This window comes from Manacus vitellinus, unplaced genomic scaffold (genome assembly GCF_001715985.3).
Source record: "Manacus vitellinus isolate BGI_N305 unplaced genomic scaffold, ASM171598v3 scaffold_13_pilon, whole genome shotgun sequence".
In the NCBI taxonomy this organism is placed as follows: domain Eukaryota; kingdom Metazoa; phylum Chordata; class Aves; order Passeriformes; family Pipridae; genus Manacus; species Manacus vitellinus.
The window spans coordinates 3849261-3873237 of record NW_021938999.1 but is presented as its reverse complement, the minus strand read 5'-3'; the positions used below and the strand labels follow the sequence as shown (position 1 = coordinate 3873237).

The following is a 23977-nucleotide window of genomic DNA, read 5'->3' as shown; positions in this document are numbered from 1 at the left end:
CACTCATGAGCATAAGATGAAACAGAGGAGTATTGCTGGAGATACTCAAGCTTGTGGAGAGTTGTGAAACAGCTCTAGAAATGTTACTTTCGCAGTGCATGTTTTCATTACCTCCTGCCACTATTTAAGGCCTGTCCCTGCTAAGGCACTGTTAGAATTACAGGAAGACAAGTGTGGCTGTGCAACCTCACCAAAAACACTGGGAGATTTTCCCAGCTCAAGTACAGGAAGAAGAGATGCTGCAGTACAGAAGCTGCATATGTGGCTACAAAAGCTTGTTGAAGTGTGTGTGGGGACAGTCTCATGCATATTCTTTCCATTCTGTGCAAAGTTTAGGAGCAAACGCTGTGGAACCTCTGGTTGCTGCAGCAGAAGACTACTAAATCATCAGGGGCTTTAACACAGTGCAGTTGTTGCACAGCTCTGTCAAACCTCCTCTAAACAAATAATTTACATACAGAATCTACATTTACATAACATATCCCTAAACACACTACTAAGTGCTGTGTATGAGCATGAGACAGACTTTAAACTTAGAAATGAAACAGTTTTTTCTCCCCACAGAAAATAAATAGTAGCAAATGTGAAAATTCATGTTTGCCTCTTCTCAGAAACCATTAATATTTTGAAATATTGAGGTCAGTGGTCATATCAGAAATCTGAAGGGAAATCTAGGGAAAATTGCCTTTTTTATGATATATGACACAACCTTCAACTCCCAGCAGCCCAGGAGGAGTTTGAGGTTATATTCCAGATCCTCGGGTTTCATCCACAGCAACTGAAACCCAGGCTGGAGGAGTTACAGTATATTACATAAACTTGCACACACTGCATAAGTTTCTCTGCAGTGCTCCATATTATGCTACATCAGGCTGATAGGTAACCTAAAGCAGTAGTTCACATTTTCAGGCAGGAAGGTAGAAGCCTGAAATTCATCTGCATATTATAATTAAATATCCCCTTTGTTCCAACAGCAAGAAGTTAGAATCACGAATTCCCAACCACTCATGCCAAGGGGTTAATTAACTTAGTCAAAAAGAGAACTGCAGGACTTCTCTTCCCTCTCGGCACTCCAATCAATGCAGAGTGCAAAGAAAAGACATTACAGAGCAGTTCAGTGCTGTCCTAGTTTACATGTGTTTGAATATTCATTCAGTGAACCTCTGCAGATAGTCAGCCAAATACCACTTTCTGCTCTCCTACAGGTAGGTGAGGGTCCCCTGTAGCCTCATGTCTTAATAGATGAAGTTTATATAAAATCAGCATTTGAGCTACACACTTTATTTTAGACATGGAACAGTTTTTTCCATTTGTGTTCTTTTTTACATTTTACTGCTCTACTTAAAATACATGCTATATTTTCTGAGTTTGAAATAGGGAGCATTTTTTTATTTTCTGGAAGAACATTTGACTGTACAGTTCAAAGAGAGATAAAATATACAGTTAGAAAACGTATAATCATTCTCAGCATCAGCAGAAAAGTATATATTTCCCCAAACTAATCAAATCTGCATAAGTAAACGGGGACTTTTTTTGTGTGCATAGAATATTGATATTAATGTCTTTGTGAATAAAATTAAATCACTATCTGGAGTGTTAGGCTGAGTACAAAATGCTGAGATCACTACGTTGAGCAGTAACCCATAGCACATGTCAAAACTTGAGCTATTCCACCGCCTGCACCTGAGCAAACACCGTCAGCACTCACCTGCCCTCTCTCACACACCAGCCACAGTATGGATCCCTCGCTTGGGCACACTTCTCACAGTCTGAATGTTTGTGGCAATCCTGCACAGGTAACCGATACACCTGGAGAACCAAAAACAAGGCAAACCATAACATCTGCAGAAGGCACAAGACAGAAATGTTTGTGCACAGAGCTGTACAGCGCCATTGCCTGTGGCAGCAGAAGGCTTGACCCTGTATTATTATCATCAGAGCTCAGCCTGTTCTTAACAAAATATGTACAAAACCAGAGTCTGTTTTTTCTCCCTTAACAAAGTCCAAATTCCCACACTTTTTCTTGATTTTTTCTCACTCCAATATTATTTAATCAGTCTTCAAAGTGATGTAGGACATTGTTATAATCAAGAATCATTAGCAAATCTTACAAAAATTGAGCTTTTCAGTTCCTCCAGTTATGTTACTTCTGGAAATCTACATTACAGCAGTCATCTCAGGACAGAAACTGCATCAACAATGCTCTGAATTCAAGAAACAGCTACTGCAGGACAGATACTTTCAAAAGGCTAACTTGGAACTGACTAGATAATTTTTTTAACAGAATATTCTCCACTCCATATCACTAGCACAGAGATGAAATTGTTTGGAAATGCACTTTTAGCCAGAAGGCATTTCAGAAAGTCTGCAAGCATGAGAGATCCAGGGCGCTTCGGGTTACTGCACTTCTCCATGCATAACCCTCCACCATGGAATACATTCACAAAATAAAATGGAAATAATTATGACAGGAAGCAGCAGGGAAAAGAATATCATCAATTCTCATGTCTCATTCCCCCAGTAAGTATTTAGCTTCTGGTTTTGATTTCCTTTGGTGCTGAGAATAAACAACTTTGTCACAGAAAGAGGAGCCAGCAAACAACCATTCCTTTTCGCTATGCTGCTGAAATGATGCAAGAGAAGAATGGGACATACATCTTCCTGTTGATGGCTATGTTTTACTTCTAAAGAGCGCAAAAAGTCTAGCAACAGTAACTCTGAGATGTAGGCTTTCTTATCATCTCATTTAAAACAATTGGCAATTAAAAAGCTACTTTCCTAGCCTGAGTTTGGCCTTTTCCTCACATTTGGAGAGTTAAGGAAAATGACTCACTTAGGGAAAATGCCAGTATTGTGCAGTTTGCTTGCATTTATTAATACAGGTGTTTACCTTTTCAGCATTCTGTTCTTTTTAGCTAACTGGAGCTGAGTTACTGGCACTCTGTTTCACTAACTGGTACCCATGAGAAACTGAATATCCAGTGAATGGGGTTTTTTTTATGACAAAGTATTTATTTCATAATTCTGGTAGGCATAAACAAGCCCTAGAGATTACTGTCTCTGCAAGTTTTATGTGACCTTAATGATTAAAAAAAAACAAAACCCAAACCAAAAAAGCAGTTCTGTTTACAGATAGTTTCAAAATGCAAATAAACTAATGTTAGAGATTTTCTAGTTGGCACTCTAAATCAAAGAGTGTTAAAAACTAAAACAAGCGAACAAGCTAGTGATCATGGCAAGTGACTGGCACAGTCTGCTTTCCTCACAGTATGGTATGCACCGTAAGGAATCTGGGATCCTACCAGTGATGTACACTTGTAATGAATCAGCATGAGCAGCACAGGGGTGTTAAGCTCCTTTCCAAGTCCCCCAAGAAGCTGCAAGGGGTTTCTCCTGCTCTCTGCCCAAGCTGTGGGAGCAGAGGAGACCAACTTTTGAAAGTATTTCCTCCAAGCCACCCACTGCTATTGACACCACAGCAGAAGCTAGGAGAAGAGAGAGGAAAAGTGAAACAGGAAAGGAAGAGCTTGATTCTCACTGTGGCACTTAACCTCTATCATTCTTGCCTGTATTTCTCTTGTCTGTCTTTCTCTTATCGCCTGACACATCACCACTTTCACTTTGCTCAGGTGCTTACAGAACCCAAGCAATTAATTTCCAAATGCTGAGGCAGGCTGCATCTGCCAGGTAGCTCACCAGCCTGCACACTTATCAGTGCAACTAGCTGCTCTTTATTGTTTACCTTATTTTAAATAACTCTAAACCATTTAAACTCACAAAGCAGAGTTCTGATATCTCTATTCCCAGAACTCACAGCCATGCTTAACCCAGAAGTGCATGTTTCAGCATTTATTCTTCTCCCCTTGCTTAGTTGCTTCATTTCTCCCAGCTCTGAAGGCCTCTATTCTCCTCCTGTCTATCTGCTTCTAAAAGTGGGTGGGACTGCTCATTGTAATTAACTCCTGGAGATGACAGTAATGTAATGCCATTACAGAGCTCCCAACTTTAGCTATTCATATTTAAGCTAAACAGGTTTTGTAAAAGAAAACTATTATTCATATTATTCAGAAACAGCAGTGTCTACGAGAGCTACTTGGAAAAGATTAAAGTGAAATCCTTTCTTTGGCATAAATTTGCTGTTTTCTAAATTTAAATGTTTTGTAGAGATGGAATTATTTTTTTGCAGGTTTCCTCTGAAAAAAAATTGTCTTGGCCTTTTAAATTCTACTATTTCAAGGTGACTGCCACCAGAAAACTTATCTTCCTTCAAGATTGCTGTTATCCCTTATGCTACTCAGCAGGACATGCTGTAGCCTCATAAGGGCCTCAGGGCTTTTACATAACATGCCAGCTTGTCATATGTGGTGCCAGGCCACCCAGAGTTTCGTGGACAATGTTGAAGTTTGGAGTTCTGTTCCAAATCTGAACAGAATCCAAATGAGAAGTATCGACTACTGGAGAAAAGGAGAGGAGAGAAAGGGGGAGAGGGAGGGGGAGAGGGTCGGAGAGGACAGGGTTGGAGAAGAGAGGAGAGGGTTGGAGAGGAGAGGGTCAGGGAGGAGAAGAGAGGGTCAGAGAGGAGAGGGGAGGAAAAGAAAAGAAAAGAAAAAAGAAAAGAAAAGAAAGAAAAGAAAAGAAAAGAAAAGAAAAGAAAAGAAAAGAAAAGAAAAGAAAAGAAAAGAAAAGAAAAGAAAAGAAAAGAAAAGAAAAGAAAGGAAAAGAAAAGAAAAGAAAAGAAAAGAAAAGAAAAGAAAAGAAAAGAAAAGAAAAGAAAAGAAAAGAAAAGAAAAGAAAACCTGTCTCACACTGACATATTATTAAATCTTTATCAGTTGTTTATCTGGCATTTTTTCCAATGTGGTTTCTAGCCTGAAAACCTTTAGCTAGACTATAACATTCTTGCAGCATGAATTTATATTAATCCTTTTATAAAACAGTCAGAAAATATTCTTCTTGTATTGTTTTTCCAAATACTCTCCTTTCATAGCCCCCCCTCTGCCCCCCCCATTCTCTGTGTGTTACTGCTGCAAAGCACCTCCCATGTTGTATTCCATGTCACTGTCAGGGTTGCAGATGGTCACAGCCTGTTACCCACCTTGTACCAGAGAGCTGCTGAACCAAGCGTTTGACACCAGCAGCTCCAGCCTCCCCAAAGAAAAGTGTCAGAAGAGGGTTAGAGTTGGAGGTGAAGGAAAAATCTGGCATCCCTCTCATCTCTACTTGCTTTTTTTCTTCCTTTCTTTACAAATCTCCACTGTACCCTCACCTGACAGCACAAAGAAGGGGAATCTAAAAGAGATTGCCTGTGCCTTTCCTAAAAAATTGGACTTTTCCCACTACACTAAAGCAGAAGTTTAAACAAAAGTGTTTCCCAAATATGTAATTATCTCCATTGCTTCTTAGTTTTTGATAGTAAGACCCACAAAAACTCCTGGTGGCTTTACAGATGTCAGTGCTAGTATGTGCGCCACCAGAATCCTGAAGTACTCTTTGATAGAAATGAAGGCAGCTAGAGCATCCACCAGTGCTCCACACACACCACACTGAGCTCTAGGGCTGCCTGGCCCCGAGGCTTTCTGGTGCCAAACATGTTCACTTCGTCCTTCTCACAGATCCTGTATGAGAGCTTCAGAGGTGAACTCACTTCCCATTCCCAATCACTAAGCATCACAGATATGACAGTTCTCCAAGTCACAATAAACAAGTCCATCAGCTTAGAGTTGAGAAGGGTCTTTATACAGGCAGAGTAGGGGGAGTCCCACTAAATAGGGTGACTTCCAGGAACAACACAGAAATGTATAAATCTCAGGTCAAGTTACAGAGAAAGTGAAAGTAGGCCTGGTCCTTAATGCAAGCAGGACATGTTACCTTGTCTGTGGTCATCACGTACAGATTTTCTTGGGTTTGGTCAAGGACCAGATCCTTCTTTATGGGTTTATTTAGTTCAATAGCAAGAGAGCTGTACTCAGTTGCAGTGGATGACAGGAACACCTATTTCATGGAAGAAAGAAAGGTGGTTAATGTTGCTTCTTTTCACCCAAATATTATTATTATATCTGGCTACTGTAGTAAAAAAAATAAAAATGTTTCTGAAACCACACTAACAACAAAAGCAGGACTAAGCAGAATTTCCATACATTGTTGGTTGTGGGGGGTAACATAGTGGAAAAAAAATGACGAAATGGCAGAGGTACTTAATGCCTTCTTTGCCTCAGTCTTTAAGACCAGTTGTTCTAAGGGTACCCAACTCCCTGAACTGAAAGACAAGGATGGGGACCAGAATGAAGCACCGAAAATTCAAGGGGAGTTGATCAGTGACCTGCTGCACCACTTTTACACACAAGAAGCCTCTGTGTACTGAGGGAGCTGGCAGAAGAGCTCCCTGAGCCATTTTCCATCATTTACCAGCAGTCCCAGCTAACTGGGGAGGTCCTATTTGACTGGAGGTTGGGAAATGTGATGCCCATTCACAAGAAGGGTCAGAAAGAGGATCCAGGGAACTACAGGCCTGTCAGCTTGATCTCGGTACCAGGGAAGGTCATGGAGCAGGTCATTTTGAGTGCCATCATGTGGCATATGCAAGGCTACAAGGGGATCAGGCCCAGCCATAATGAGTTTATGAAAGGCAGGTCTGGTTTCACCAACCTGATCTCCTCCTGTGACTCACTTAGTGGATGAGTAAAGGGCTGTGGATGTTGTCTGCGTACACTTCACTAAGGCCTTTGACACTGTTTCCCACAGCATTCTCCTGGAGAAACTGGCTGCTCATGGTTTGTACAGATGCACTGTTCGCTGGGTAAAAAACTGTCTGGATGGCTGGGTCATCCAGAGATGGTGGTGAATGGAGTAAAATCCAGCTGGCAGTTGGTCACTAGTGATGTTCCCCAGGACTCAGTATTGGGTCAGTCCTGTTTAATGTTTTTATTAATGATCTGGCTGAGGGAACTGAGTGCACCTTCAGTCAGTTTGCAGGTGACACCAAGCTGAGTTGGAATGTTGATCTGCAGCAGGGTAGGAAGGCTCTACAGAGGTATCTGGACAGACTGGATTGATGGGCCAAGGCCAATTGTAGGAGATTCAACAAGGTGAAGTGCTGGATCCTGCACATGGGTCACAACCCCATGGAAAGCTACAAGCTTGGGATGGAGTGTCTGGAAAACTGCCTAGCAGAAAAGAAGCTGGGGGTGCTGGTAAATGGCTGACCATGAACCAGCAGTGTGCCCAGGTGGCCAGGAAGGCCAATGGCGTCCTGGTTTGTATCAGAAATAGTGTGGTCAGCAGGACTAAGGAAGTGATTGTACCCCTGTACTCAGTACTGGTGAGGCTGCACTTTGAGTACCATGTCACATTTTGGGCTCCTCACTACAAGACAGACATTGAGGTGCTGCAGCATGTCCAGAGAAGGGCAAGGAAGATGGTTAAGGGTAAAGAGTACAAGTCTTATGAGGAGCAGCTGAGGGAGCTGAGGTTTTCAGTCTGGAGAAAAACAGGCTGAGGGGAGATCTTATTGCTCTCTTCAACTACCTGAAAGGAGGTTGTAGTGAGGTGGGGGTTGGTCTCTTCTCACAATTAGCAAGCAATAGGGAAGGAGGAAATGGCCTTGAGTTATGCTAGAGGACGTTCAGATTGGATATCATGAAATATTTCTTCATAGAAGGGTTTGTCAAGCATTGAAACAAGTTGCCCAGGGAACCGGTTAAGTCACCATCCCAGGAGATATTTAAAAGATTTATTGATGTGGCACTTAGGGACATAGAATCATAGAATCACTAAGGTTGGAAAAGACCTCTGAGATCGTCGAGTCCAATCACTAACCTAGCACCACCATGTTCACCACTAAACCATGTCTCTAAGCACCACACCCACATGCCTTCTGAATACTTCTGACATTGTTTGGTGGGACTCGGCAGTGCTAGGTTTTTGGTTGGACATGGCCATCACTCTCCTTCAAGCAAAAGAAGGTGTTTGGTGTTGCAGTCTTGACATTTTAACACTACAAACATGTCAAATCTTGAGCATCACACAATCAGAATTTATCAGAGCTTCAGCCTGGGCTTTGTATTGCCACCTCTATTCACTGAAAGGCCAGAATGACAAAATGAGAAGTTGCTCTTAAACTAGTATGGGCTTGAATAGAGATAAGACTAGAGCAGCTGTTAGATTACCAAAGGTTGTTTGTATAAAGCTCTCAGTAGGTATGTAATCCTTTGGGAAAAATGTCATTCAGGCAATGCTATTTCAGTCTGTGTATCGGATAGCTGAGGTACATCAGCAATAATATGGTTTTTCTCTGAGATTAAAAATACCAAGCTCCAAGAGAATTTATTCTTGGTAGGTGATCTTATAAATCCCGTTTACTTCTAGAGTAGCCATATGCTATCACTACAGTTCACAACCTTTTAAATACCTCCAGTCTTTTAAGTCCAGTTCGTTACCTTAAGAATTTTACCATCTGAAGTTCCCAGAAAGGCCACGGTATGCCCATTCTCCACAGCCACAGTGACAGCCGTGAGATTCATCCCTTCTTTTTGTAGTACTGGCTTCTCTATAACACCATTCCAACTTCCCAAGAGGTATGGCAAGTGTTCGGAGCCACAGGGGAAATTTTTGCTTGCATTCTAATAGAGAATAGCAACACAGAGCGATGTTAAACATTCAGATCACTAATTCCTAGCTCAGAATGAAGTGCAGCCCTATTACCAGAAAGTATAATACACTTCAGACATTGAAGAGTACAAAGAGAGAAATGGATTATCTGGCCATTTTCCCCCAGCCAACAGGCAGTAATCAGAGAGCAGCCTGCTAATTGCAAACTGCTTCAATGCTTTCACTTTCCAGGAGGTATGGGGAGAGAAAACTTTTTGTTTCTATCTCATTATAGCAGCACACTTTAAAAAATAACCAGTTTGTTCAATTAAAATGAACATGTCATGGAGATCAGGTTAACCAATTTTGTGTTAAAGATTGTTTTTTTTATTACTGTTTTGTTTCTTAGTTTGTTGCTATCCATAGAAGAGCAACCCCCTGGCAACCTTCTCATGAACTTCAACACATTCTCTCTTCACTATGCTTTAATACTGAGCTGCAGAGAGTGCCACCAGAAGGAAGTTCATTCACACCTTGCCTTTCCTGCTATATTTGGCAACAAAACTGTCTTTCTGATCTGAAATCCACACCTCCTTTTGTCAGAAGCCATGGCCACTCCACTTGTCACATTCAGGATTTCTATGTTTGATGCTCACCCCATATGCAGGGTACTGCAGAGAGTAACACTGGTGGTTTGAAGCAAAAAGTGTTCTTTTAGCTTCTATTAGCAGTAGTGACCTATTGTGTGGGAGATGGCTGTAGTCTCACAAGATGAAGGATTACGGGTCGATACCAACAAAAGGCTCCTCCCTCTGGACTACAGCACATCACTTCTCAAGTTGTGCTCAAACAGCTGCTTATGAAAGTGTGTACCTTGGTCAAGCTGGGGAATTAAAATATCCTCCTAAAAGCCTGCTGAGTTATTTTTAAAATGACTTAATTTCTCAACCTAGTTTAGGGTTGGCTGCAGTAATGAATGGTATGCACAAATGGGGCTTGGGAATATAGTGATGTGGGCAAAACCATCATAAAGCCAACAGAGATGCTGAAAACTGACAGTCATAAATTGAAGAACAGTATCTGGAGGGGTGTAACAGTACCCTCCAAAACCTTTATAGCCAAGATAATGACAGGCCATAAAAAGAAGATGGCTATCATGCTATGGAATTATTTTGAGCCACAGCAAAATATGAACACCACCCGAATATAAGAAATCTGGGTATTTCAGTAATTTTAAAATAAAAATACGAGTGAAAAACAACATTAAATTACAGTATAATCTAAAATATTCTTAATACCATTTAAAAGTACTATAAATACGTTAGCTGAAACCAGAATTGTCTATAGTGATCATCCAGAAGCTGACCATGGGTGTAACAAATCCTTGCACTTGACTCAGTAACTTCCATACCAGAAGGAAACCTTTAAAAGAAGTGTATTTAGGAAAGCCACATTCATCTTTCAGAAAACATCAAATCCTTTTAAAAAGACTCAAAATTTAGACTATATTGCCACTCCTTGCTTGACCTGTTCCACAGCCCCCCAAGAACATTCCATTCCTATAGTAAGTCCAGCTATTGAGTTTTCAGTCATCTGATCTTAGCTCAAAGTCACACCAAAACAGTAGTTGTATATTTTTCAGTAACTCTAACACAGATTCTAAAACTAATATTGATATTACTTATATTACCAGTCCATGTAATGCACACGGGTTTTCTGCTGCAAAAAGTTTGTAAAATGAGCTGGTATTCTTTTTAGTGTAGCAATCATTTCGGTTTTTTTCAATCTTTTCATTGATTTGCCGCAAGGAAAACACACACAAGGCGGACTTCAGAGAGCCGTCGTCTTTGTTTACTTTGCTGAAGAGTGCAAGAAGAACTTTGTCATCTGAGGGAGTATCTGCAGTTTGTCTCTGTTGAGCCATGCTCTCAGCCAGCTCTTTTCCTGGGGTAGTGATGAAAGCAGAATGACAGTGATCATAGGCACCATCATCATCTTTGCAACCCAAGTCCATTTCAAAGTAGGAATAATAGTGGGCATCATCTTTGCACAGACGTGCAATCAGTGTGCGGTTATTGACAGGTTGTTTCTCTTTCTGATTGAAAATAAAATAAACATAATTTTTATCCTCAAAGACTGCCACAAATTGTTGTGTGCTTGATGAGTGAAAAGCTGACTTAACAGCTGCTGAGTCTGTATACATTTCAAAAATGTCTTTCCCATCTCTTTCATAAAGCTGCCGAGTGCTGATTATAATCCCATTATCATTAGGTCCATTCCCTTTCCCAACGAATAGTACTTGGTCGTTATTCAAGGAAGTGATCAGTCCCACAGTTGATACATTCTCATCGTTGCTTGCTACAAAGGACTTTTCTCCACTAGTGTCTACGTAATACTTCTCATTGCTAATGTTTTGCAGATCTCTGATGGCACAGATTCCCTTAAAAAGGCTTCCACATACCACAGTTGTATTATCCGCCTTGTTCAGCAACAGTAATTTGTTATAATTGTCAGTCAGTACGGCCTCTTTACATTGATTTTCATCAATGGGAGGTGTGCACTTTTTGTTGTCCTTTCTTGGACCTGTTTCTACAGATCTTATTACTTCCAGGTTTTCTGTAAGCTGATACAAAGCATTTACCACTCCCAAATAGATTATCCCAGTGTCATTATCCACTGTTAGATGATTTAGCTCTGTAGCACTCTGAAAAAATTTCAGTTCCTCATTTCTGGATAAGGTAACGCAAAAACAGCTCAGAATGGTCAGTGTCCAGATCCATAAAGCCATTTCTGTGTAATACCTAAAAAGGGAAAAAAGCAATACCATGAAACATATTGAAAAATACAACTTATACAAAATTGAGAAATGTGGAAGTTTTTTTCTCTCATGACTTCAGACACAAATACACTTATCCTTGTGCAGGTGTATCTTCAAATCCTGTTAATTGCCTAACAATTTAATCTGTTGGGAAAGGATTTAACAAGGTCATATGTCTAAATGATTATCATATAACCCATTAGATAATCAATCCTGTGCTAAAGCACAACAAGAACAACAGCCAATTTTAAACAACATAGAGTGCCAAGACGTAGTAGTGTTTCTCCAGATAGCATCATACTGTGCCAATATTTACTGCTGAAATTTTAAAAATAAGCTGGAGAATCTCAGTGTTTCGGGTAGCTCCTCCTTAAGGCGTGGGAGGGGGATTTACATAAAAATGTTTGAAACATTTGGTGTTGCAGGACTTTCTCCAGAAAGGAAAAAAACCTTCCACTGAGAACAAGCAAATCTGGATCTGGCTGCTGATGCTCTTTGATCTTCATCAATGAAGATCAGAAAGAGAGTAGAGTCCTTAACATGCAACGTTGCCTTTGGCTGCTGGTATGCACCACAGTACAACACTTCCATTCACTAGAGCACTGCCACTTCATAGTTTCAAATCTGTCTTAAGAAAATCACTTAAGAACTTTTTAGGATTAAGATTCTGCTACCTTTTTTTTTTTTGTTCCTTATTTTACTTCCCAAGCAGATGACCTGGCTGTTTGGAATTAGACAAAGACCTTCTGAGACTTGTAAGCAGGGGTCTAATTTTAATCTAAAAATTTAAATGAGGAAGCAAGTCCCAGCTGGCATCCTAAGTACAGAATATTTTGTCAATATTTTCTCCAAGTGTTTAGCTCTGAGAGCAGAAAATGAAAACTGGTATGCTTGGACACACTGATGTTAGGGAAAAAGGATGAATAGCATTTGGAGGAAGAACTGAAAAATAAATACGATCCACTGCACTTTCATTTTCAAAGCTAGTCATGGAATTCCTTGATCTGATGAGTGAAGAACCTGTAAATTTATATGAAATCTCAAGTTAAATCTGAAAATATCTGGAAGTCTGAATAGAAAGAAAACAATAAAACCACAGAAAAGACAGGAGAAACATTTAACAAAACAATCTAACAGGTAAAAGTCTTGTAGGAGGAGGAAAAGAGCATAAAATACCAAAATAAGAAACTGAAAAAATAAAATAAAACTTTAAAAATTAATAAAGAGGGAACCATGCTCCTGTGCCAGCTATTACTTCTGTTTTGGTAGGAGTAATAGATTCTGGTGGGATATGAAAGACAATGCTTGAAACATCATTTATAATGGATAACTAAGATTAAACATCAACAACCTGGATGCAAAAGTTCGAACAGGAGGGAAGGACTCTTTTGAGCACAAGCCATCTGTCAGCTCCCCAAACCAACTTTGCATTGCCAGCAATGTGGAAAGACAATTCCTGACCTCTAGTATTGACTGTGTTTTTCTTCTCTATGGAGAAAATTCTTGTGCAATGGTGAGAACGACTTCCCTAAAAGCAGAGTGATTTGAAAACCCCAAAACCCTACTAAATGTAACTCAGGATAATAATGAAGACTAAACAGAGGGCTAACTTCAATCTTGTTTTGCTGAAGCTCCTATCATGTCACAAAATGGGTAGGTAACTAAAATAACACCAAAGACAAGACAGTTCATCCCCAACAGCTGAAGTCTGACTTTCTAATGATAGATTGACCTCCTATGAGAGTGACCCAGAAAAAGCTAAGAGTTATAATCTCTTCTTCAGACACGTAGACTTCAGTATATGCTTTGCAATGTAAAGTGTTGTATCTCTTTACAACAACAGGAGACCTGCTCTAAGGAACCTAGAATTCTTCAGAATTCCTCTCTTCTTTTCTTAATGGTCCCAAGGACTTCAATTTTCCAAACAGGCTTTGATCCCAGCTTACATCTCCATGGCTAAATGATACGTGATAATGCACGTAATCTAGTTTCAGATATTATCCTTACTGTTATCTGCAATGAAATAAAAAAACAGTTTGACATACTCTTGCAATGTTGTTTCATAACAGTTTTATAATTCTATTATCTATTGCCAAAGGAACAAACGTAGAAGAATTGAGATTCATTTGTTCATGTTTTTCCCACAAAGTAATTATTTTTAGATTATTTTAATCTCTGCTCTCAGTACAAAAAACCCCTCCATAAATAGCTCTACTTACACAATATCCCTCAAATTAATGGAAAGTAATTTATTGTACCTAAACTTCTACATTCGGTTCACCTCCATGTTAACTTATTTCAGTGGATTGAAAAAACTCATTTTGTCCATTGTTGGCACCCAGGACACAAAGACTGCACTTGCAATACATCTGCTTTTGTCCTACAGGTGAAGACAAAGAGTCTTGTTGGTTCATGCCAGAGCCAGGATTTAAGGACAAGTATGTTTCACACCTCTAAACCAGACTCTTAGAAGAGTAATTAATCTCTCTGCATAAAAACGGGTAATGTTTCCTCCCTACTATTTTCTGTCTTGTTTACTTTTAAAATTTTGGACTTAAATTATTCAGAACTACATGCACTTTCCATTAACTGTGCCTTATCTTTTTTGTTGTCTGTTTGTTTTAGTTATTTTCTCCATGCCACCCTGTCTCATGCCAAACCATCAGGTTATCTCAGATCTCTATGCAAGGTAACAGTTCCTCATTCTCTATACTTATTAGTTTCACTTTCCACCTCCCCTTCAAAACAAACAGTAAACAAAAATTTAATATACTCTGAAAGATTCAGAATTAAACTCTCATTCATTTCTCAAATAGCAGGCTTAAGAAAAGAAAAAAGCAAACAGAATGAAATGAGATGCACTACAACCACATCGCATTTTCACCTCATCTTAACTGAACTGGGAAACAGCCGCTGGAAGAATCCTGCTATGACCAGCTGATGTGGTAGGAATGACAGCGCTGCTATTAACACAGATGCCCTACTGAATTAGGTGCTATGGGGATGTATCATGCAACAGTTTCCTGCTGTGAAAAACTTTTGCTTTAAATGAACAAGTCACAGAAACACAAGAGAAAACGAGTAAAAAGTGTGAGCTGCAGTATGGAGTCCATGATATTCTGCACAGGAAATATATTTCCAATGGCTTTAATCACATACTGTATTTACACACAGGCCTGGGTGGATTACTCAAAGTTAACTCTTGGTCCTGAGAGCTGACATACACTCTCCACCCTCAATTTGCACTTTGTTTTAAGGCCTTGGCAGACTCAGGATAAAAGAAGACCAACAGAGCATTTGACCATATAATTTTTTCCTCTCTCTCAAAGTCTTGTCTCCATCCTGTCTCTTGTCCCCCATGCTGCTGCTTACAAGAAATATGAAATTTTAGAAGCTATGTGCAGGAAACACAGGGCACCCAGGAGAACTCTTCATACAGGGGAACTGCCCTAAAGTGACACTGTGTTGGAATGACACAGCTATCAGAGCTCTGCCCCACAGCTAGATCAATTTTAATGTTAGTATCCATAACTTTATATCTTTCTACTCAAGCAAGACCAATAACCTTAAGTAACAGCCAATTCTTCAAAAGATATGCAGAAAAAAGGAGTATCTACAATCTACAAGCACAAAGTGAGCTTCAAAATGACTTCGCATTATTATATACACCCCTAAAAATTAGCCCTGGCAGTGTGCTGACATGAATGTGGCAGGTGTTTTCCTCCTTCACTGCACAATCATCTGTTGGATCTGTATACAGGAACCTTCAATTTTCAGCCAACCCCCATCACTTTAGCTTTCGATATATCTTTAGCTTAATGTTAATTAATTTCTTATATTTGTTTCAGCTGAAGTGAAATAGTACCAAATTTTGCCTGAAACTGGAATAAGTGAGAACTAAAACAAGAGTTATTCGTCAAAACAATGGACAAGAAAATTTTCAGTGAAGGAATAATCTCACCAGTTTAGCTTCTGTGGTGTTTTTTGCAGAGTATTTCTTCACTAACCACATAAATTCTGGTCTAGAGACAAGTGCTTCTGCCAAACAAGGCAGATAACAATATGCTTTAACAGCAAGCAATGCAAAGAACTGTGTTTTCCTTGAAACTTTCCCCTAATCAGGGAGACAGTGATCTTCCAAAAGATCCAAAAGACAATTAAACTGGAAAAAAAATTGGCAAAAAGACTCAGAAATTGCAACACAAAAGAGGTAAAATCCAAAGAATGCACCCAAATGGCATAGATATTTGGGGAAAGATTAATTAAATTTCTCTTTCCTCTAATTTTTGTAACTTTTTAGCTTCCAGTAGGTTTTCCACAGGTGGAAAAGAATTCAGCTTTTGTTTTTAAGCTCAAAGGAATTCAGAATAGAAACTGGAGAACATGTGAGAAGCAGGGGATGAGTAGATTTTCAGCCTGGATTTCAAAGCTTCTACTTCTGTGAGAACTGCAGGTAAATGTGAGCACTCTCTTCCCCAGTCCCAACGTTTATTACTATTTCCTAAAACAAATGAACAATGGAGCTCACTGGTTTAGAGAATGAAATACCTGAAACAACACTCTGCAGGATTCAAACCCATTTTCTAAGAGCATGGCAACATGTTAGAAAGGTTTTTGACAGAGAGGAACAACTTTCTTTGGTATACACTATGCCATACATCCAAAATTGGTTTAGTAGAACCACTGAGAATAGTGATCGCTGTGATGGTGTCCATCCCTTTATTTGTGACATTTTGCTGTTAGTAAATGGGACCTGTGCGTCAGTAAACTGCAGGAGGTCATGCTGTGGGAAATGAGAAACCAATATCCACTTCATTAGATGTTGTGGTAGCCTGTACTGCTCAAAAGGAGTCATTTTCCTTCTCTTTCACTTCTCCTCAAAACACAGTTTGCTAAGATATATAGTGTGTCTTCGCACAGGGCAAACAATCCCATCTGGTCAAACTGCTGGTAAAGTGGCAAAAAACGGACAAATACTTTTAATACTGACTCTTTTCCTGATGTGGAAGACAAAACTTTTGCTTGCTTTCAAAAGATAAATTCTCAATTGTTTTTCTTTTTTTTTTTTGAGCAATTTTTAATAATGTAAGATTTCTTTTTTAAAAAATGTGTAATAGTCATATTGACATGGATCTTCTTTTACAAGGACTGGTTGAAAATCATGGATTTGCCAAGGAAATAATGAATGTTATGACGTCAGATCCTGAGCATTCTGTTAGTGTTTTTCTGCAATCCCTGGGAAAAACAAATGGAAGACATATGGAACCACAAATTTAGGTTACTGAAAACCAGGGTTTCCTATACCATGGTTTCATCTGGTGAGAATGAGCCACAGTGCCCACCAAACCATTCTGTCACTCCCCTCCTTGGCTAAACAGGATGAGAAAAATATGATGAAAGGCTCAGGGGCTGAGATTACTCATCAATTACTGTGACAGGCCAAACAGCTGCAACATGAGGAAATTATTTTAATTTACTGCCAGTCAAAATCAGAGTATGATAATGAGAAATAAAATCAAACTTCAAAAAACATTTTCCCCACACACTCCCTTTTTCCTGGGCTCAACTTTACTCCTGAGTTCTCTACCTTCTCTCCACAAGCAGTGCAGGGAGATGGAGAATGGGAGGCATGGTCAGTTCATCACGTTTTCTCTGCCACTCCTTCCTCATCACACTCTTCCCCTGCTCCAGCATGGGGTTCCTCCCTCAGGAGACTGTCCTCCATGGACTTCTCCAATGTGAGTCCTTCCCACAGGCTGCAGTTCTTTATGAACTGCTCCAGTGCCTCGAGCCGCTCTTCCCCCACCTTCACGGACCTTGGTGTCTGCAGGGTTGTTTCCTTCATATTTTTTTACTCCTCTCTCCTGGCTTTTGTTGCACAGTGGTTTTTTTCCCCTTCTTAAATCTGTTATCCCAGAGGCACTACCATCATTGCTGGTGGGCTTGGCCTTGGCCAGCGACAGGTCTGTCCTGGAGCCAGCTGGCATTGGCCTTGTTGGACACTGGGGAAGCATCTGGCAGCTTCTCACAGATGCCACCCCTGTAGTGCCCCACTACCAACACCTTGCTATGCAAACCCAATACACCTATACCATGGTTTCAACTAGCAAGAAAGAGCCATACTCTGGTCCTAAGAGGAATAAACCTATCTCTTGTACCTGCAGCATCAGCAGAGGCCAGCAGTGTCTGGGAGAGGAGAGCGTGCCCTGTATGGCTTCCTTGGGATACGAGCATGGGCAACAAAATGTCTTCATCACTCTGGAGACTTTCATCTTTCATAAGTTCTGAGGTATCATCAGCAAAAAAAGCTCAGATAACCACTCACTGAGATAGCCCATTAACCCAAGTGGACACCGAGGCATTCTACAGCCAGGTTAGCTGGAAGCTCAAGGGCAAAGGGATGTATTTGAAAGGATAAGGAATGAGCCAGATGGAATTCTAAGGACTTTTTTTGACTTTTGCTTAAAAGTCATCCCTTCATATAAAGAAAAAAGATGAGTTTTGACAACCTGTACAACCAATAATTTACCAAAGATCACCAACACTCCTCATGTCTCACGGTCTTCAAAGGGTTAGGGAGGAGATTAAACAAGGTATCTCATCCACCTCTAGTATCCCTGGCAATTACAGTAAAACAGTATTGCCACATACAAACTGGCCACCCACCCACCCAGAGATGTTTTCCTGTCCCAACATGGAAAAGGTTTCTCCAGGCATTGGAATTGAATTAACAGCTGAGGAGCACAATTGCTTTTTACAGTAGGTCATGTATCCACCAGCATCCCAGTATGCTCATGCCAAGGACTCTCATGAACTTGGTTCAAAACTGGCAGGGTTGTGACAAAAGTTTAAGAGAGGCAAACAGCTAGCAAATCCAGAGTTCATATTAATAATTAAGTTATTAGCTTCAAGCTAAATTAATAGCACTATTAGTAGTCTGAATAAAAACCTTTCATCCATGCACACCTGAACTCCAAAGTATTTAATATTCTGATCTAGATCCAAATTTAGAACAAGATGGAGCCACGTGAGTCTTAATTTTTCAACTAGGAGTCGCTCAAAAGAGCATTAACAACAGGTAATGAGGCTCAGAAAATGCATACTTACAGATTTTGCAATTGCACTCCAGAACTTTCAATAATGTGCTATCTCTGCAACATCAGCAGGTAAACAAAAAAAGAAGAGTAGCACTTTGCAGGTTTATATGCACTCTTCAAAGCAGAGACATGCTACACAAAGCTGAACTCTAGTGAATTCCCTGGTTTATACCAGCTAGACCAAGCAGTATTTTGGTTTTGAAAATCTTTTACACCACAGATTCTGCTGTAGTCCAAGGATAGGGTTTTTTTTGCTGCTCTTAGAAATTGAAACAAAAATCCTTTAAAGTGAAAATATTTTCAAGAGTTCACAGTGTCAAGCAGCTTAAATAAAAAAGTCAATAAAGATAGCTTCTGTGGAGAGACTTCATTCAACAGCATTCACTACCAACAATTACAGATTACAAACCACCCTGAGACAAGGGTAACTTATGTCAGAAAGGTCTCTTTGAATTCTGATTTTTATTATGAAGGCAGATGTTCATATTATCATCCCAAATAAGGGGGTTGCAATCCAGTCCCACTAATGTGAGCAGGAGCACACACAGGGAAGAGAAACACTGCAGAAGCAGATCTGCATTCATGCCTTCCTGGACCACATCTCCCTTTCAGTTTGGGCTTCTACATTCATTCCTCCATCTTTTTGCATTCTCTCAGTAGAAATGAAGCACTCATTTTAATGAGGACTAGCTTTCTCAGTGTTACAAAGATGTAGTTGATCTGCAAGAAAAGCAGCTGAGTGACGCGTTTAATAGCAAGCAGCTGACTTGTCAGGAATCTGAACCCACAGAATCTCCTCTTTGACCTGTTTTGTGGTTTTGTTAAAACCATGAGGTCTCCTAACTAACAAAAATTTAGGTTTTAATTTTATTTTCAATCTCATTGAGCACTAAGCTCAATGATGTCGTATGGACCAACAGCCAGCTGAATCAGTCTGCAGTCAGGACAGGACCACAGGCCACTCTGAACACTCCTGAAGTCACTTATAAACACTTTTATGCTACCTGATCCTGCAAATGGCCAAATATAATTTGGCCCCAAGTGTAAACACCTGCCACAGCTGTCTGAGTTTTGAAGGGGGATGACTCCCTGCAGCAACTGCTGTACAAGGTGGCCATAGAAGCCTGGCAGAAAGCAGGGATAGCCCATGCACACCGACCAGCTCCATGCAAGCCATGGGTTATTTTATGCCTTTCGCAATCCAGGAAAAAAAATTATTTTCTTTTAGCTGAGAGATCTGCAGAAAATGAGAGTCTGGAGCATGGGAAGAAAAATCCCAGGGAGTTAGGATAGCTTTAATTCATTGGCTTTCCTTGCACTAATAAGGGTATTACAGCACAAGGAAAAAAATGCATTTATACTGATAGTAAAAGGAGACTCTGTGTCACCAGCTCCATGCTACAACAACGAATTGCTTGTTTTCAGTGCTAAGGTCATCTTCAAGGACTGGTTTCAGACTTCCCCTGGAAGAAGCAAGAAAGGAGGCGAATTTTCTTCCAGTATGGGGGAATCTGAGCGTGACCATGTAGAAACAAACACAAAGTATTCCAGTTCCTTCCTTGCCAGAACCATTTCTTCCTTGTAATTAACCATTTATCACAAGTACAAAAAATATTCAAATCAAAAGGACACTTTCAGCTCATGTGAAGATTTACTTTCCCTACAAACTGCAAAAAAAGGCCTTGGGAGGTCACAGGCAGGCAATCTGTCTCACTCTCCTCCTCAAAGCAGGAGCACCAATCCACACACTGGATGTCCAGTGCAGCCGCAGCCTTTTGCAGCAGCTCCAGCCCCACTGTGTCAGCAGCTTGAACATGTATGTACCCCTTGCTGACTTGAGCACAGCGAATAGAGAACTGGAAACAGCCAGGGATTTCCTTGCTGTGGTACGACCATGTAGGACAGCACACAGACTTTTAAAGCTGAATGGAATTTTGGCACAAGGAAGAGCCAACATTTTTGTCTTCCTGTTATATTATAATGTTACAGAACTTAATAAAAGAATCATGTATAAACTGCAGTGATAAAGCTGTATGAAATTTAGCCCATAAATCTGTGGGTTAAATCAATTTTAACCTATAAATCAATGAAATGCAAATATGGCAAGTAATTAATAAAGTCTTATGCAACAAAATCCTTTCCTTCCAATTCTACCTCTCACTTAGTGGTTGCTGTGTGATTCCCTGTCTTATGATTATACTGTCTTCTTATTCTTCTGTTTCTCCTGATTTTGTTTTGGTATATGGGTTTAACAGATTCCTGCATTCTTAATTTTCATGTATTTCTCTGTCTGTGCCAGAGATTTATCCAAGACTTCTGAGAGGTGGGACAGAAGCTGTATGAAAATGGGAAGCTGTCAAATGCACTCAATGGAGTACTACAATATATATTGTACTTAGGCAGCTGATAATGCAAGCCACAAAGAGAGAGGCAGAGGAGGATGGGGAAAATTCTTGAAATGGAAAGTTTATTGATTGTTTGGAGCCAAGAAACACATAGATGAGAAACAGAGAATTTTTCTGGCTTCTGCTACTGAAGATAAATCACTGGGGTTTGTCTGGTTTGTCTTTCTTGGAATTCTTTAAACTTTCATTTGGACCATTTGTATGTCCATGATGGTTTTGCTCATTTTGATTGCTCTGAGATTAAAGTGAAGTTTTTTTGTCTCTGCCCTTCAAATTAATGTTCATGACAGTTTTTAAAAAGCTCTTTTATTTTTCTTGCCTTTCACATCTTTTCTCATCTTCTTACAGCTTCTCCCCACCCCCACCCCTTTTTCTTTTCTTAGGCACAGCTTCCAAGTTTTCCTCTCCTACAGCTGCTGCTACAACAGCTTGAATATTCTTGAGGAAAGTCTCTGATGACAAAGCAGGAGGTGGGAGGAAAAAAAGGAACAGGAACCTTGGGTGATTTTCAAACTTCAACGGGGAGCTCAGACATATTCACTACCTCACTGACATCCTATCTCTTTTCAAACCTTACCTGTGAGCACCTCTTTTGTTTCTTGTCTGCTTTTTCCTTCTTTTTTGTTTCCTCCCACTTTTTCAGAAACAAGGAAAACATGCTTAACTTTACGGCACCTGCTGATACTACACACTCAATTTTCACTCCAGTTTGGGGAGGAGGAGGGAACGTATGTGCAGAAGAGATGGTGCTGGGTGAATTGGTGTTCTGCCTCAGGAAGCCAAGAAGAGATAGTGGTATATGGTGCAGGTGAAGTAGCCCAGAAGAAACAACAAACTGGGGGGACTGTTTCTGCTCATAGACAGATAACTCCTGCAGCTGGGAAATGGAGGTGGGAGAAGACGGGGATATACATGACAACAGGACAGAAACAGCTTGGAGAAGCAGAAGAGAAGCATAGCAAGAAAGGGCACATGGTAAATATTTGGTAAGGCATTTTTAAGGGAACATGAGTGAAATAGAATCCACAAGAAAGAGTGCTTGCAGGAAATTGAACGTGCTAAAACACACTATAAAGGGTTAAGGACGGAGATGCAAACAAATAGAGAACAGACTGTATGTTACCAAGTTGCATTTGATTGCACTTATTCATTTATGTATTGTAGCTTTTGGTTGCTGCTGGCAAAAAAAAGAATTGCAGCATTTTGACTTGTGTTTAGCTTTTCCTGGTGGTTTCTGTTTTGTTTTAATGAATGCATGATGCTCATCTGAACTAAGAGTGTCCCTGGCTCTAACAGAACAGTGTTGGCTTGCTCTGATCCAAATTGTCTGACAGACTCTGTGTGCACTTCTATTCATTGTATTTCACTCCAAATTTATATGACCAGTTAATCAGTGATTTGCACAAACCTGACAGGAGCACCTACCTGTGCCTGTCTATGTAAGGGCCTGTCAGCAAAAGCACTGTAAAATCATCTTTCTATGGATGCATAAAATATGTTTTCCTCATTTCAGAACTGGCCAACACAGGAACACTTTATTTTAAAAAAGGAGCATGATACAATGAGTGATGAAAATCTATTGCTGGATATTTCACACCAATCGCTGCCTAATCCCTCCAAAACAGAGGTCCTTCCTTTAAAGTTGCAAGCCCTCATTCAAGCATTCATGCTGAACACAAACACTACAATCTCCTCAGAGCAGTTCTAACACACGCATGACAATAATTAATAAAATCAGTCAATTGTGACAGGTGGGCTCAGAACCTTCTCCAGTTGAACTTGTCACCTGGGCCAGGAGCTGTTCATGGCCTGTTTTGAGGGGTCTAGGAGGATTTAGGTGATGTGTAAACTTACAAAGAATCATGGAATGGTTTGAGACAGAAGGGATCTTAAAGATCATCTAGTTCAACTCCCTTGCCGTGGTCAGGACACCTTCCAATAGACCAGGCTGCTCATAGAATCATAGAATATCCTGGGTTGGAAGGAACCTCAAAGATCATCTTGTTCTGACACCCCTGGACAACTTCCACTAGAGCAGGTTGCTCAAAGTCCCATTCAACCTGTCCTTGAACACTTCCACAGATGAGGCATCCACAACTTCTCTGGGCAACCTATTCCAGTGTCTCACCGCTCTTCATTCTTATGCCCAATCTAAACCTATCCTCTTTCAGTTTAAAAACATTGCCCCTTCTGTCACAACAGGTTCTGGTAAAAAGTCTCTCTCCATTTTTCTTTAGAGTCTCCTTTAAGCACCGAACAGGCCTCCCCACCCCTGCAGAGTGCAATTTTTACTTGGAAATGCTGCTGTCCAGTAAGTGTACATACATGCATGATTCTTTCCTCTCTGCCCTCAAAAAAACATAGGTCTAAGTCCCAGAATTTGTCCCTGTAATTACTGGTCACAGCTTTACAATTTTCTCCTGTATTCTTAAAGGCTTTCAAGAACCAAGTCATGTTCCTAAAGATCAGAGGATGAAATTTGAGATGCATGGAAATAAATAGCAACAGAAAGCAGACCCCCCAGTAGAGCATACTCCTACCAATGACAAGCCACTGGTTGGGGGACTTATTTATCTGCTTGTCAATATTGTGATCAAACCATTCTCAAATAGTATGTTAACTTAGAACAACTGCAAGACTCAGAAACCTATCTTTAAAAAAAACCAAAAAACAACAGCATCGTTTGTGCTGTAAATAGAACATCTGGTTTTGGTTTCCTAACAATCAGAGTTGACTCTTCCCAAGAACTGGTAACTCTAAACCCTCTGCCCTTGACTGATGAGCTGGGCTAACCATCTCCAAATAAAGGAATGGCATTTCTCACACATCTGGCAGCACAATGCATCTTTAACCTATTGCTTAAACAGGTGCTGCCAAGGTATCCCTAGGAAAAAACACGTGACAAAAGATTCAAACCCACGAGTAAAGCCATTCAAACTGTTACTACTTTCTTACCAGAGGAATTGCAAGACAAGTTGGGTACAGCACTTGCCTCACACACAGTCCAGGCTATGGTGATCCCACTTCCTGACCTCATTGTGTTCTGATGTTTTAATAAACGCAAAAGTATG

General features: G+C 40.3%; 1 protein-coding gene across 4 annotated transcripts in view; it reads right to left on the bottom strand.

Annotated features, from left to right (window-relative positions):
• Positions 1 to 23977, bottom strand: part of PLXNB2 (plexin B2) — a 262983-nt gene that overhangs the window by 72188 nt on the left and 166818 nt on the right. For all 4 annotated transcript variants that reach the window (XM_018067989.1, XM_018067990.1, XM_018067991.1 and 1 more), the window contains 4 exons: positions 10277 to 11387; positions 8436 to 8618; positions 5869 to 5991; positions 1709 to 1809 (listed from right to left, as the gene is read on the bottom strand). In XM_018067989.1, the coding sequence (XP_017923478.1) occupies positions 1709 to 1809; positions 5869 to 5991; positions 8436 to 8618; positions 10277 to 11387 (1518 nt within the window). The remainder of the gene's footprint in view (positions 1 to 1708; positions 1810 to 5868; positions 5992 to 8435; positions 8619 to 10276; positions 11388 to 23977) is intronic.